The sequence below is a fragment of the Dama dama genome, chromosome 9 (assembly GCF_033118175.1).
Source record: "Dama dama isolate Ldn47 chromosome 9, ASM3311817v1, whole genome shotgun sequence".
Taxonomy (NCBI): Eukaryota; Metazoa; Chordata; class Mammalia; order Artiodactyla; family Cervidae; genus Dama; species Dama dama.
Genome location: NC_083689.1, coordinates 13972841 through 13985950, shown reverse-complemented (window position 1 = coordinate 13985950; position 13110 = coordinate 13972841). Strand labels below are relative to the sequence as shown.

Genomic DNA, 13110 nt, shown 5'->3' with positions numbered 1-13110 from the left:
ATTCAACCAATGTTCCTGAGGAAGTACCATGCATCATGCTCTGTGTTGTGTCCTGGGCATTAAATATCACAAAGGTGAGATTTCTAGTTTCATAAAGCTCATGATCTACTCAAATGACTGAAACAACAAAACAGTAAGATGTGTAATTTGGAAAAGATAATGGTAGAAATGCAAAAGAAAGAGCATCAGATATGCACAAGATTTTCTGGAACAAAGGACTGCCTAAACCTCCTAGAAGATTTAATGTTCACTGGGATTTTTACCAGGAAGAGGAGTGGGAGAGAGGTGAGAATGAGCTTGAAATGTGGGGTGTGAAAGTGTAGTAGACTGTGGAAGTGTCACAGATTCCTCTAAGTGCTTCATGGGAACATAATTGTTCTCTGCACATTTGTCATAAGACTGCTGACAAAGCCCAGAGAATGTTGCTGAGGGAGTCACAAGTTCACAAACTGGAATTAGAGATGAACAGAAAACACCACTAGGTCTGAACTTGCTGCCTTAGGACACCTCCATCCATTTAACTCTGGGTTTCCTTAGAAAACCTGAGGATGGACACAAGGAACTTTTCAGGCACACGCCTTCACTCTTGTGACCACACATCTGCAGAGTTGTCAGTCTCTTTTCCATCTTACCTCGTGTTCTGGAGGGTGGACACCTCACTGTTGAGGGAACAGAGTCTGCTTTTCAAAATCCAAAGGGTCATCAGAAAGAAAGCTAAATTGACCTTCAGGAAACCAGAAAAGAGTTATTGCATAAAATTTCAGTCCATTGTCCAGCCTGTCCAACATCATTTCCGCACTTAGGTAGTTTCTATTTTTAACCATATTAGTGTGTTAAGTTTTAAGAATGGTCTTAGAAAATGCAACCAAACCCATGATAACCCAGGAACACACCTGTTCTTGTCACCTCTGTCACCATGCCCCCCACTTTTAGTTCTCTTTAAATGATGCTTAGCTGAGTATTAACAATGCTTTAATGTCATCACTCACAGAGAAGATGGCACAGACTGGTCCAAGGAAACCCCATTTAAATCCCTTTTCTGAGTGGAGCCAGCAGCTGGGAAGGAAGAGAATAAAAAATGCATTTGTGATCAAGAAGATGTGTACATATTTACAATGGAGTATTAGTCAGAAAGAACAAAATAATGCCATCAGCAGTGACATGGATGGACCTAGAGATTGTCATACTGAGTGAAGTAAGTCAGATGGAGAAAGACAAATATCACATGATACTGCTTATATGCAGTATCAAAAAAAAGTGTGTAAATGAGCCAATTTACAAAACTGAAATAAAGTCACAGATATAGAAAACAAGTTTATAGTTACCAAGGGGGAAAGGGGGTGATAAATTCTGTGACTGGGATTGACATATACACGCTACTATATTTCAAACAGGTAACTAATAAGGACCTACTATAGAGCTCAGGGTACTGTACTCAATATTTTGAAATGACCTATATGCAAAAAGAATCTGAAAAGGGACTGAATATATGTATATGGATAATTGATTACTTTGCTGTAAAGCAAAAACTAACACAACATTGTAAGTCAACTCTATTCCAATTAGAATTAGTTTAAAAATGAATTTGTATTGCATATTAGTGCATATATATGGAATCTAGAAAAATGGTACTGGTGAATTTATTTGTAGATTGGGAATAGAGACACAGACATAGAGAACAGACTTGTGGACACAATGAGGGGAGAATGTGGGGTGCATCGAGAGAGCAGCATTGAAACATATACATTACCAAGTGTAAAATAGTTAGTGGGAAGTTGTTGCATAACACAGGGAGCTCAACCTTGTGTCAGACCTGTGACAACCTAGAGGCGTGGGATGGGGATGGGTGGGAGCGAGTATCAAGAGGGGGAAATATATGCATATTTATGGATGATTCACATTGTTGTACGGCAGAAACAAACAGGACACTGCAAGGCAGTGTCCAATTAAGAACAGATATTTAAAAAGTGACTCCCTTAAAAATTAAAAAGTACATTTATAATTCACTCATTACTCAAAAAGTATTGAGTGTCTCTATTTTGACAGGTTCTGTGGTTGTTTCTGACAATACAGTGGTGAAGAGACTATACATGTTCTTAAATCCCATATTGGCAGGAGATACACAATTTAGTGATAAAAAAGGGAGGTGATGACAATGTATCTTTGAATGTAATGCTCAGTTTTGGGTCTAAGGAAGTAGAAGGTTAAGGAAGATTCCCAAAGAAACCATGTTTTAGTAGAAACAAGACCAATGAGTAGACGTTCCTGAGATAAACAGGGTTGAAGCAGGGATGTCTGTAAATGTGTTAGTTTTTGAGAGTCCTCTGAACCTAACATAGTTTTAAGAGCCTTTCTTGCATTATTCAATTTAGTTTTTTATCTGCTCTAAAACTCACCCACTGCTTTTTAAAAAAATATATGGTTTTATTGAGATATGACTTCACATCCAATGAAATGTATCCATTAAAACTGTACAGTTCAGTGATCTCTGGATAGTCACAGAGTTGTGCAGCCATCACCACAGTCTGACTTCAGAACACTTTCAACTCCTCAAAAAGAAACTGCATTCACATTAGCATGAGGAAATCCTCATTCTCGCTTCCATGAGTCCCAACTCTGATCCTAGCCCGAGGGTACCATTAATCAACTTTCTGTCACTATGGATCTGCCTGTTCAGGATATTCACATAAATGGAATCATACAGTATGTGGTTTTCTGTGACTAGATTCTTTCACTTAATGTTTTCAAGGTTCATTCATGTTGCAACCTGGTTTTATGGCTGAAAATTCATTTTTAGTCTTTCTTCATAGCTGGATAATATTCTATTATGTGGCTATGTTACATTTTGGTATACCTTCATCAGTTGATGGACATTTATGTCATTCTCAGGCTTTGGGTATTCTGAATAATGCTGCAATGAACATTGATGTAATTTTTTGTGTGGATATGTCTCTTTATATGTTTGGGATATATACCTAAGAGCGGAATTGCTGGGTCACGTGGTACCTACATATCAAAACTTTTGAGAAACTGTTTTCTACAAGTGGTTGCACTAATGTCATTTCAACAAGCAATGTACGAGGGTTCTAATTTTTCCATAACTTTTCATTTTTTTTTATTGTCAGTCTTTATTTCCTTTAATCATTTAAGTGAATGAGTATGAAGTGACATGTCCTTTTGTGGGTTTTGATTTGTATTTCCTAATGACTAATGATGTTGAACACCTTTTCATGCACTTATTGTCATTTACTTATCTTTGGAGAAATCTTTATTCAAAACTAGTTTCTGTTTTTGGGGAATGGTGGTGAGTGGTAAAGAATCTGGTTTCCAATGCAGGAGATGCAAGCGGCTCAGGTTTGACCCAGGGTCAGGAAGATTCCCTGGGTATGGCAACCCATTCCAGTATTTTTGCCTGGGAAATCCGCGGACAGAGGAGCCTGGCAGGCTACAGTCCATGGGGTTGCGAAGAGTTGGATACATCTTAGTGACTAAGCAAGCAGGCAAGGAATCGCTGTTGAACCTGGTATTAGAGACAGAAATTCTGTTTTCAAAAGAACAATACATGACATGAATACTTAACCAGATTGAGGAGAGGGTCATAACTAGCAAACAGGCATAAAAATTGAAGAGGCAGACCTGGAATCAAACCCAAAATGGACTTGGCCTTTGTGAGTCACAACCAAAAAGAGACCTACAAGTGAAAGGGAGCATGTCCAGGGCTTCTGGTTCAAGATGGAGGAGGATAAGATTCTGCTCATCTCCTCCTGCAAAAGCACCAAAATCACAACTAGCTGTTGAACAACCACAGACAGGAGGACTCTGGAACCTACCAAAGAAAGATACTCCACACCGAAAGACAAAGAAGTTGTTGCAGGAGATGGTAGGAGGGGCACAATCATGATAAAATCAAATCCCATACCCACCAGGTGGATAACCACAAACTGGAGAACGATAATACAGAAGTTCTCCCACTGTTGTGAAGGTTTGGAACTGCACATCAGGCTTCTAGCCTGGAGGCCCAACAAATGAACTGGGAATCCTCAGGGACTCTGACTGGGGAGGGCTAGTGGGATTTGATTATAAGACGTCCACAGAACTGGGGGAAACAGAGACTACTCTTGGAGGGCACAAACAAAACCTTGCATACACCAAGACTCAAAGGAAAAGAGCTGCGACTCCACAGGAAACTGAACAAAAACTACCTGCTAGTGTTGGAGGATATCCTGTGGAGCTGTGGGTTAGCAGGGGCTCATCACAGGGACAGAGGGGACTGGCATCAGCTGTCTGGAAATGTCTCCTTTGGTGTAAACCCTCTTGGAGATTAACCTGACCATAGAGCCCATAGACCTGAGGGTTGGGTCACCTTGCCAAAAACTACCAGAGAGGAAGTGCAACCCCATCCATCAGGAGATAATTGTATTAAAGCTTTATTGAGTAAGGCCCTGCCCACCAGAGCATGACCCAGGTTTTCCCACCACCAGTCCTTCCCATCAGGAAGATTACATAAGCCTTTTAGCCTCCTCCATCAGAGGACAGACAGAAGAAGCAAGAAGAAACAAAATCTCACAGCAACTAAAACAGAACCACATTACAGAAATTTAATCAGTATGAAAAAGCAGAATGTTACATCCCAGATGAAGGGACAGGATAAAGTCCTAGAAAAACAGCTAAATGATGTGGATGTAGGCAATATTCCACAAAAAGTGTTCAGAATAATGATAGTGAATATGATTCAGGATTTCAGGAAAAGAATGGAGGTAAAGATTGAGAAGATACAAGAAATGTTTACCAAAGATCTACAAGAACTAAAGAACAAAGAAGCAGAGATGAATAATACCCTAGAAGGAATCCATAACAGAATAACTGAGGCAGAAGCACGGATAAATGACCTGGAGGACAGAACGGTAGAAATCACCGCCACAGAACAGAATCTAGAAGAAAGAATGAAAAGAAATGCAGGCAGCCTAAGAGACCTCTGGGACATTAAATACATGAACATTCACATTCTAGGGGTCCCAGAAGGAGAAGAGAGAGATAAACGACCTGCGAAAATATTTGAAAAGATAATAGCTGAAAACTTTCCTAACATGGGAAAGGAAACAGTCAACCAAGTCCAAGAAGCACATTGAGTCCCAGGCGGGATAAGCCCAAGGAGGAACACACTGAGACACATGGGAATCAAATTGGCAAAAATTAAAGACCGAGATAAAATATGAAAAGCAATGAGGGAAAAACAGCAAATAACATACAAGGAACTCCCATCAGGCTATCAGCTGATTTCTCAACAGAAACTACTAGCCAGAAGGAAATGGCATGACATATTTAGAGTGATGAAAGAGAAGAACCTATAACCAGGAATACTGTATCCAGCAAGACTCTCCTTCAGATATGATGAAGTCAAATGCTTTCCAGACAACCAAAGTTAAGAGAATTCAGCACCACCAAACCAGCTATACAACAAATGGTAATGGAAGTTCTCTAGGCAGGAAACAGAAGGAAAAGCCCTACCTAGAGAAAATGCACCCAAAACAATTACGATAATGGTAATAGGATCATATATAATGATAATTATCTTAAATGTAAATGGATTAAATGCACCAACCAAAAGACATAGACTGGCTGAGCAGATGAAAACATGTCCAGGTATACACTTCCACTTACCACATCACTCTGCTTGACCCCCCAAATTGTATGTAATTATTTTATATTGTTAGATTAATCATGTTTCAATTATGGTTTGCAATTGTAATCATCTTTTATATTTTGTCTGGCTATCGATTGTGAAAACTGATGATCATCTATTACTTCTGTGATTCTGTAACTATTAAATTGCCAACACCTGTTGGATCATAGAAAAAGCAAAAGAATTCCAGAAAAACATCTACTTCTGTTTCATTAACTATGATAAAGCCTTTGACTGTGTGGATCAACACAAACTGTGGAAAATTCTTAAAGAGAGGGGAATATCAGACCACCTTACCTGCTTCCTGAGAAATCTGTATACAAGTCAAGAAGCAACAGTTAGAACCAGACATGGTACAACTGACTGGTTCCAAATTGGGAAAGGAGTATTTCAAGGCTGTATATTGTCACCTTGCTTATTTAACTTATATGCAGAGTACATCCAGTGAAATGCGAGACTGGATGAAGCACAAGCTGGATTCAAGACTTCAGGGAAAAGTATCAATAACCTCAGATATGCAGGTGACACCACCCTTATGACAGAAAGCAAAGGGGAACTAAAGAGCCTCTTGATGAAAGGGAAAGAGGAGAGAGAAAAGCTGACTTAAAACTCAACATTCAAGAACTAAGATCATGGCATCTGGTCCCAGCACTTCACCGCAAATAGGTGGGAAAACAATGGATACAGTGACAGACTTTATTTTCTAGGGTTCCAAATTACGGCAGAATGTGACTGCACCCATGAAATTAAAAGACACTTGCTCCTTGGAAGAAAATCTATGACCAACCTAGACTGCATATTAAAAAGCAGAGGCATTACGAGTCCAACAAAGGTCCCTCTAGTCAAAGCTATGCTTTTTCCAGTAGTCATGTATAGATGTGAGAGTTGGGCCATAAAGAAAGCTGAGTGCCAAAGAACTGATGCTTTTGTACTGTGGTGTTGGAGAAGACTCTTGAGAGTCCCTTGGACTGCAAGGAGATCTAACCAGTCCATCCTAAAGGAAATCAGTCCTGAATATTCATTGGAAGGATTGATGCTGAAGCTGAAACTCCAATACTTTGGCCACCTGATGCGAAGAACAGACTCATTGGACAAGACCCTGATGCTGGGAAAGATTGAAGGCAGGAAGAGAAGGGGAAGACAGAGGAAGAGACAGTTGAATGGCATCACTGATTCAATGGACATGAATTTGAGGAAGCTCCAGGAGTTGATGATGGACAGGAAGCCTGGCATGGTGCAATCCATGGGGTCACAGAGTCAGTCATGACAGAGCGACTGAACTCAACTATTACTCACTTAATATTATTGTATCATGATTGGTCAACAGAAAAATTATAGAATTCTATATCACCAAAACTAGCATTTATTAGAAAAATCTGTAATCATATTTCCCCCCATTTATTTTTATTCATTGGAGGCTAATTACTTTACAATGCTGTAGTGGTTTTTGCCATACATTGACCCATTATACAGAGTGATGTAATCACTTTTCAAAGTCCAAATGTATATCAGAATTATCTTGGAATATTTGGAAAATACAAATGCCCAGATATTGCATTTTTTTTTTGCCAGAGCTCCAGATATGTTTCTAATAAGCAGCTATATTTAAAAACAACTGGACTATATCAGGATCTTTTACTTTTATCTAGTTTGTTTCACTTTTTCTATTTCATATTCACGGCTCCCATTTCATTTAGTTTATGTTTTCCAATTTGTTCATCTCTTCTTTTTTTTTTTTTGACATTCTTTCTCAAGCCCTTATCAAGTGTAGTACAAAAGCTTTTGTATACATATATATAAATGATATGTATAACATATATTTTCAAAAACATTAATTTTTGCCCAACTAGAAAATTTATGACATTTTGATTCCACTTGCTTGACTTAGTATGAATAGAAAGCTAGATCTCTAATTTAAAAAAATGGATAGGCAACAAGCAACAAAGGTTTACTGTATAGCACAGGGAATTGTAGTCAATATCTTGTATAATGACCTATAATGGAAAATAATTTCAAAAATATTATATGTGTACATGTATAACTGAATCACACACAAAAAAAAGAATTTTACTTTTTGAAATTTAGTAATGTTTATCTTTTTGCCAGTTTTTCTATGTCTTATGGACATCTAAGAACAATGTATAAGATTCAAACTTTTAAATATATGTGTGTAGCATATGATTAATATAAATGAATTAAATATGAATCTATTTTATTTAAATTATTAAGACATCATTCAAGATGCTTCTATATTATTTTTCTGCAATTGATAAAATATTCTCAGAGAAATATTAGTATGTCTCACTATAATTATATATTTTTTCTTTCTCCTTATATTTCTTCTGGTTTTTGCTTTATGTGTCTTTGTTTCTTTGTCGGTAAGGTGTGTAATGGTTTATGATGTCTACTGTCTTTGTGAATTGTACCTTTTATCATTAATGTGAGGCTGTCACGGCTAATGCCATGACAGGCAGCCTAGATTAGGTGTAGGCCTGGTTTCCTGGGGTAACATAATTATCAGGCCTCCTGGAGCCAGCCAATCAACATATGCCTAGCCAGAAAAAAGGGAACCTATCAGGGGAAAGCTGAAAGCCCCACGATGGACCAACAAAAATTACCTTGCAACTGTGTAACCAATCCGCTTGTGCCAACTACCTACTGTGTAACCAATCCGCTTGCGCCAACTACCTGCTGCTTTTTTTGACCTAATAAATACCCGAGAGAACTGGGGCTCAGGGCCTTTCATCCTCAGACACTTGGTGAGGGTGAGAGGCCCTGGCTCGAGTCAGTAATAAATTCCCCTACTGCAAGTCACATTGTTTCAAGAAGTTTTCTTTCCCGACCGGGGACTCGGACTAAGGGCAGAACAATTAAAAATATTAATCTTTGTTTCATTTAAAATAAATAAATTTTTAAAAATGAGCACGTCCACAGAGACTGCTGGGTTAGTCTATCTCAAGTTCCAGCACTGTCAAGTCTGGAGTGAGAGGCTGTTCCCACTATGAGCCTGGTGAGTGAGCCCATCCTGGGATAGTTTGTGTGGCAAATCTGGGTGGAGAGTCACGGCTTGGCAGGGGAGGTTCTCATGAGGTCCTAGGACTTTCTCCTCTCCCAACTCCCAAAGGTTGTGTCCATTGTTAAATTGGGTTATTTGTCTTTTCTTATCGAGTTAGTCAATTTAATTTTAACAACAGTGAAAAGCCAAAGTTCTCTTATCGAGTAACTGATTAGAAACTGACACATAGAGAACTTAAGTCTATTGCTCAAGGTTTTACAGACAGACAGTGATAGAAATCACTCTTGGTCTTATATTATATGCGTGCACGCTTTCTCTTTCTCTGCCCCCCCCCCCCCCGCCCCGTGTGTGTATACTCTTTCTCTATCTCTCGCTCTCTCTCTCCTGCGAGCTGGCACACTCCTCCACTCTCTTCTCTTCACATCTTTGGGTTAGCATGCCCTCACGCTTTGAGGATGGATTCTCCTGCTATCTTCTAAATAAAATAGAGCTGTAACACTGATTTGTCTAAGAGCTATAACATGGTCTGTTCAAAACCCAACAACTGTGACGCAACGAGGGTTTTAATGTCCGCCACTTCAAATCTTTGCTTTGATGAGACAGAACTGAGGAGACGCTTACTCCTTGGGAGGAAAGTTATGACCAACCTAGATAGCATATTAAAAAGAAGAGACATTACTTTGCCAAGAAAGGTCCGTCTGGTCAAGGCTATGGTTTTTCCAGTGGTCGTGTATGGATGTGAGAGTTGGACTGTGAAGAAAGCTGAGCGCCGAAAAATTTATTCTTTTGAACTGTGGTGTTGGAGAAGACTCTTGAGAGTCCCTTGGACTGCAAGGAGATCCAACCAGTCCATCCTCAAGGAGATAAGTCCTGGATGTTCATTGGAAGGACTGATGCTGAAGTTGAAACTCCAATACTTTGGCCACCTGATGCGAAGGGTTGACTCATTGGAAAAGACCCTGATGCTGGGAGGGATTGGGGGCAGGAGGAGAAGGGGACGACAGAGGATGAGATGGCTGGATGGCATCACCAACTCGATGGGCATGAGTTTGAGTAAACTCTGGGAGTTTGTGATGGACAGGGAGGCCTGGAATGCTGAGATTCATGGGGTCGCAAAGAGTCGGACATGACTGAGCGACTGAACCGAACTGAACTGGGAGGCCCCAGGAAAAAACACCAACAGATGACTTGGACAGCATTACCTCAGGAGTTTAGAGATAGCTCCAATTTGTTTGGACAGGCCCTTAGCTGGGATCTCCTAGATCTGGACCTGGGACCTAATGGGAAAATATTACAATACATAGATGACCTACTAATCTGCTCTCCAGATGAGGAAATGCCCCAAAACATGCAATTCAGGTTCTAAACTTTTTTGGCAGAAAGAGGATATAAAGTCTCCCATGCTAAGGCACAAACGATCAAGACAAAGGTCACTTACCTGGGAGTTCAGATTACACACGGGTCCAGGAGGCTGTCCTCTGATCGGGTACAAGGAATCCTCCAGTTGCCCTCCCCCATGACTCGAAAACAATTGTGAGCTTTCCTGGGGCTAACTGAGTACTGTAGAATCTGGATACCCAACTATGGTCTAATTGCTCAGCCCTTATATGAAAGCTTAAAGGGATGGGATGATTCAATCCCACTGATGTGGGGAACTCCTCAAAAGAAGGCAGAGGCTACACTAAAACAGGCCCTAACTCAGGCACCTGCCTTGAGGTTGCCAGACGCAGAAAAATCATTCCAACTTTATGTCCATGAAAGAGAAGGAATAGCCTTGGGAGTGTTAACTCAAAGGTTAGGATCTGAGCCCCAGCCTGTAGCTTACTTATCCAAGAGACTCGATCCAACTGCCCAAGTCTAGCCCCTCTGCCTTCGAAATCTTGCAGCTATTGCAATCATAATAGAAGATGCTTTAAAACTCTCCTTTGGGGGCAAACTAACTATTTTTACCAGCCACCGAGTAAAACAACTCCTAAATGGGAAAGGCCATTTATGGATGTCTGATTAAAGAATCAAGTAATATCAAGTAATGCTGATGGAAAATCCAGGCCTCACTATATCCCCTTGTGAGGTTCTTAACCCAGCCACCCTCCTGCCTACCCCTGAGGGCTCTCTCCCCTTTTACTCTTGTCTAGAAACCTTGGACCACTGGACAAAACCCTGAGAAGGATTGTCAGAAGATCCTCTGATCCATCCTGAGGAAACCTGGTACACTGATGGAAGCAGCTTTGTCTTAGATGGGAAAAGAAGAGCCAGCAGTCAAGGTACCAGGACATGACTCCTGGATTCAGTACTCATGAGTCAAGCCATGGAAGAAAACAGAAGAGGACACTGAATACACCTGTGAGCCCCTGGGAGATCTCAGATACCTATTCAGAACTACAAATGAGTGCCAGTCTAATGAACACCCCCAAAATCTGGTTTCTGCATACAGGATTTCTCAGGATATCTCTAAAGAGCCAACACAGCTTGGTAGAGATTGTACTCCAAAACAGGCAGGAGACAAATCTTCTGATCCCTGAACAAGGAGGGACTTGAGCCACCCTGGCGATGGGAATCTAGAATTGGCTAATGCCCCTCCTAGCCCCTGTTACACCACACTGATGCTGCTTATGATTGTTCCATGCATTACCAGTTGTCTAACCTGTTTTGTCTCTGCTCAGGTCAACAAGGTACAACATGCGGTGCCAGTTCAACAAAGATATAAAACTACAGCCGACCATCGAAAATATCACTCACCCTTAGATGGACACTGCTATGAGGACTCCGAGGCCTGAGGCTAGCAAGAGGGGGAGGCCCAATACCCCTGGCCATCCCAGTTCAGCACGAAGTAGCCAGAAAGACCTCGATGCCCCTATTCCCAAAGAATTGGGCCTTCCATCTCTTGAGGGGGGAATGTTAGGTAGTTAGAATAGGGAAAAGGTCCAAAAATGGCGGTGGCTAAAGGACAAGGAAGGGAAAAGCCCACGAGAATAGAACAAAGGAAGGTGAAAGGAAGGTCTGAGGAATGGAGTGAGGACCTCAGGTAGAGCAAACAGCACTCCTGGCTAAGCCCAACTTGCATAGGGCAGGCCCAGGGGGAGGAAAAAACGTATAAAAGGAGGGGCTAAAGCAATTTCTCTCCCTCTCCCTCCCCCGCATGCGTGCGCTCTTTCTCTTGCTCTCCCTCTCCCCCGCGTCCTCTCTCTCTTTCTCTCTCCCCTGTGTGCGTGAGCTCTTTCTCTCTCTCTCCCTGCTCTGAGTGTGTACGCTCTTTCTCTCTCTCTCCCACTCACGTGTGTGTGCTCTTTCTCTCTCTCTCCCTGCTCTGAGTGTGTGCGCTCTTTCTCTTCCTCTTGCATGCTCTCTCTTTCTCTCCCCTGCGTGCGTGTACTCATTTTCTCTCTCTCTCTCTCTCTCCCCCCTCCACATACATGTGCTCTTTTTTTTTCTTTCTCTCACTCTCTCTTTCCAGTGCACTGGAGCACTCCTCCACTCTCTTCTCTTAGCCTCTTTGGGTTGGCATGCCCTCACCCTTCGAGGAGGGATTCGCCTGCTATCTTCTAAATAAAAGAGCTGTAACACTGATTTGTCTAAGAGCTATAACATGGTCTGTCCAAGATCCAACAGCTGTGACGCGCTGAAGGCTTTAATGTCCATCACTCCAAATCTTTGTTGTGACGAGACAGAAACGAGGAGCATATACTTGTCTGACATGGTGATGTATAGGTTTCCATGTTGCACTCTCCATACATTCCACCCTTGCCTCCTTTCCCCCAACACCATCCATAAATCTGTTCTCTATATCTGTGTCTCCACTGCTCTTTAGTCACTCAGTCGTGCCTGACTGTTTGTGATCCCCTGGACTGTAGCCCACCATGCTCCTCTGTCCATGGGATTTAGAAGGCAAGAATACTGGAGGGGGTTGCAATTTCCTTCTCCAGGGGATCTTTCTGACTAAGGGATAGAACCCGTGTCTTCTTCAATGGTAGGCGGACTCTGGGAAGCCATTGCTGCCCTGAAAATAGGTTCATCACTACCATCTTTCTAGATTCCATGTATATATGTTAATACATGATTTTTGTTTTCTCTTTCTGACTTACTTCCGTCTGTATACTAAGGTCTAGGTTCATCCACCTCACTAGCACTGACTCAAATACATTCCTTATCATGACTGGGTAATATTCCACTGTGTATATGTACCACAGCTTCTTTATCCATTCATCTGTCGATGGACATCTAGATTGCTTCCATGTTCTAGCTATTGTAAATAGTGCTGCAATGAACACTGGAATAAATGTATTTTTTTTTTTTTTTTTTGTTCTTTTCAATTTTGGTTCCCTGGGAACTCTTTGGTCTCCAAATTTGGTGGTTTTTTGATTTGGGTGACAGCTCATCTTAGTGAGGGACATAACAAAAGCCCACCTTTAGG

At 41.2% G+C, this 13110-nt stretch overlaps 1 protein-coding gene across 1 annotated transcript in view; it reads right to left on the bottom strand.

Annotated features, from left to right (window-relative positions):
* Positions 1 to 13110, bottom strand: part of LOC133061813 (adhesion G protein-coupled receptor E2-like) — a 59306-nt gene that overhangs the window by 14256 nt on the left and 31940 nt on the right. Inside the window, exons 14-15 of the mRNA XM_061150031.1 lie at positions 990 to 1056; positions 633 to 724 (exon numbers count right to left, since the gene is read on the bottom strand). Coding sequence (XP_061006014.1) covers positions 633 to 724; positions 990 to 1056 — 159 coding nt within the window. The remainder of the gene's footprint in view (positions 1 to 632; positions 725 to 989; positions 1057 to 13110) is intronic.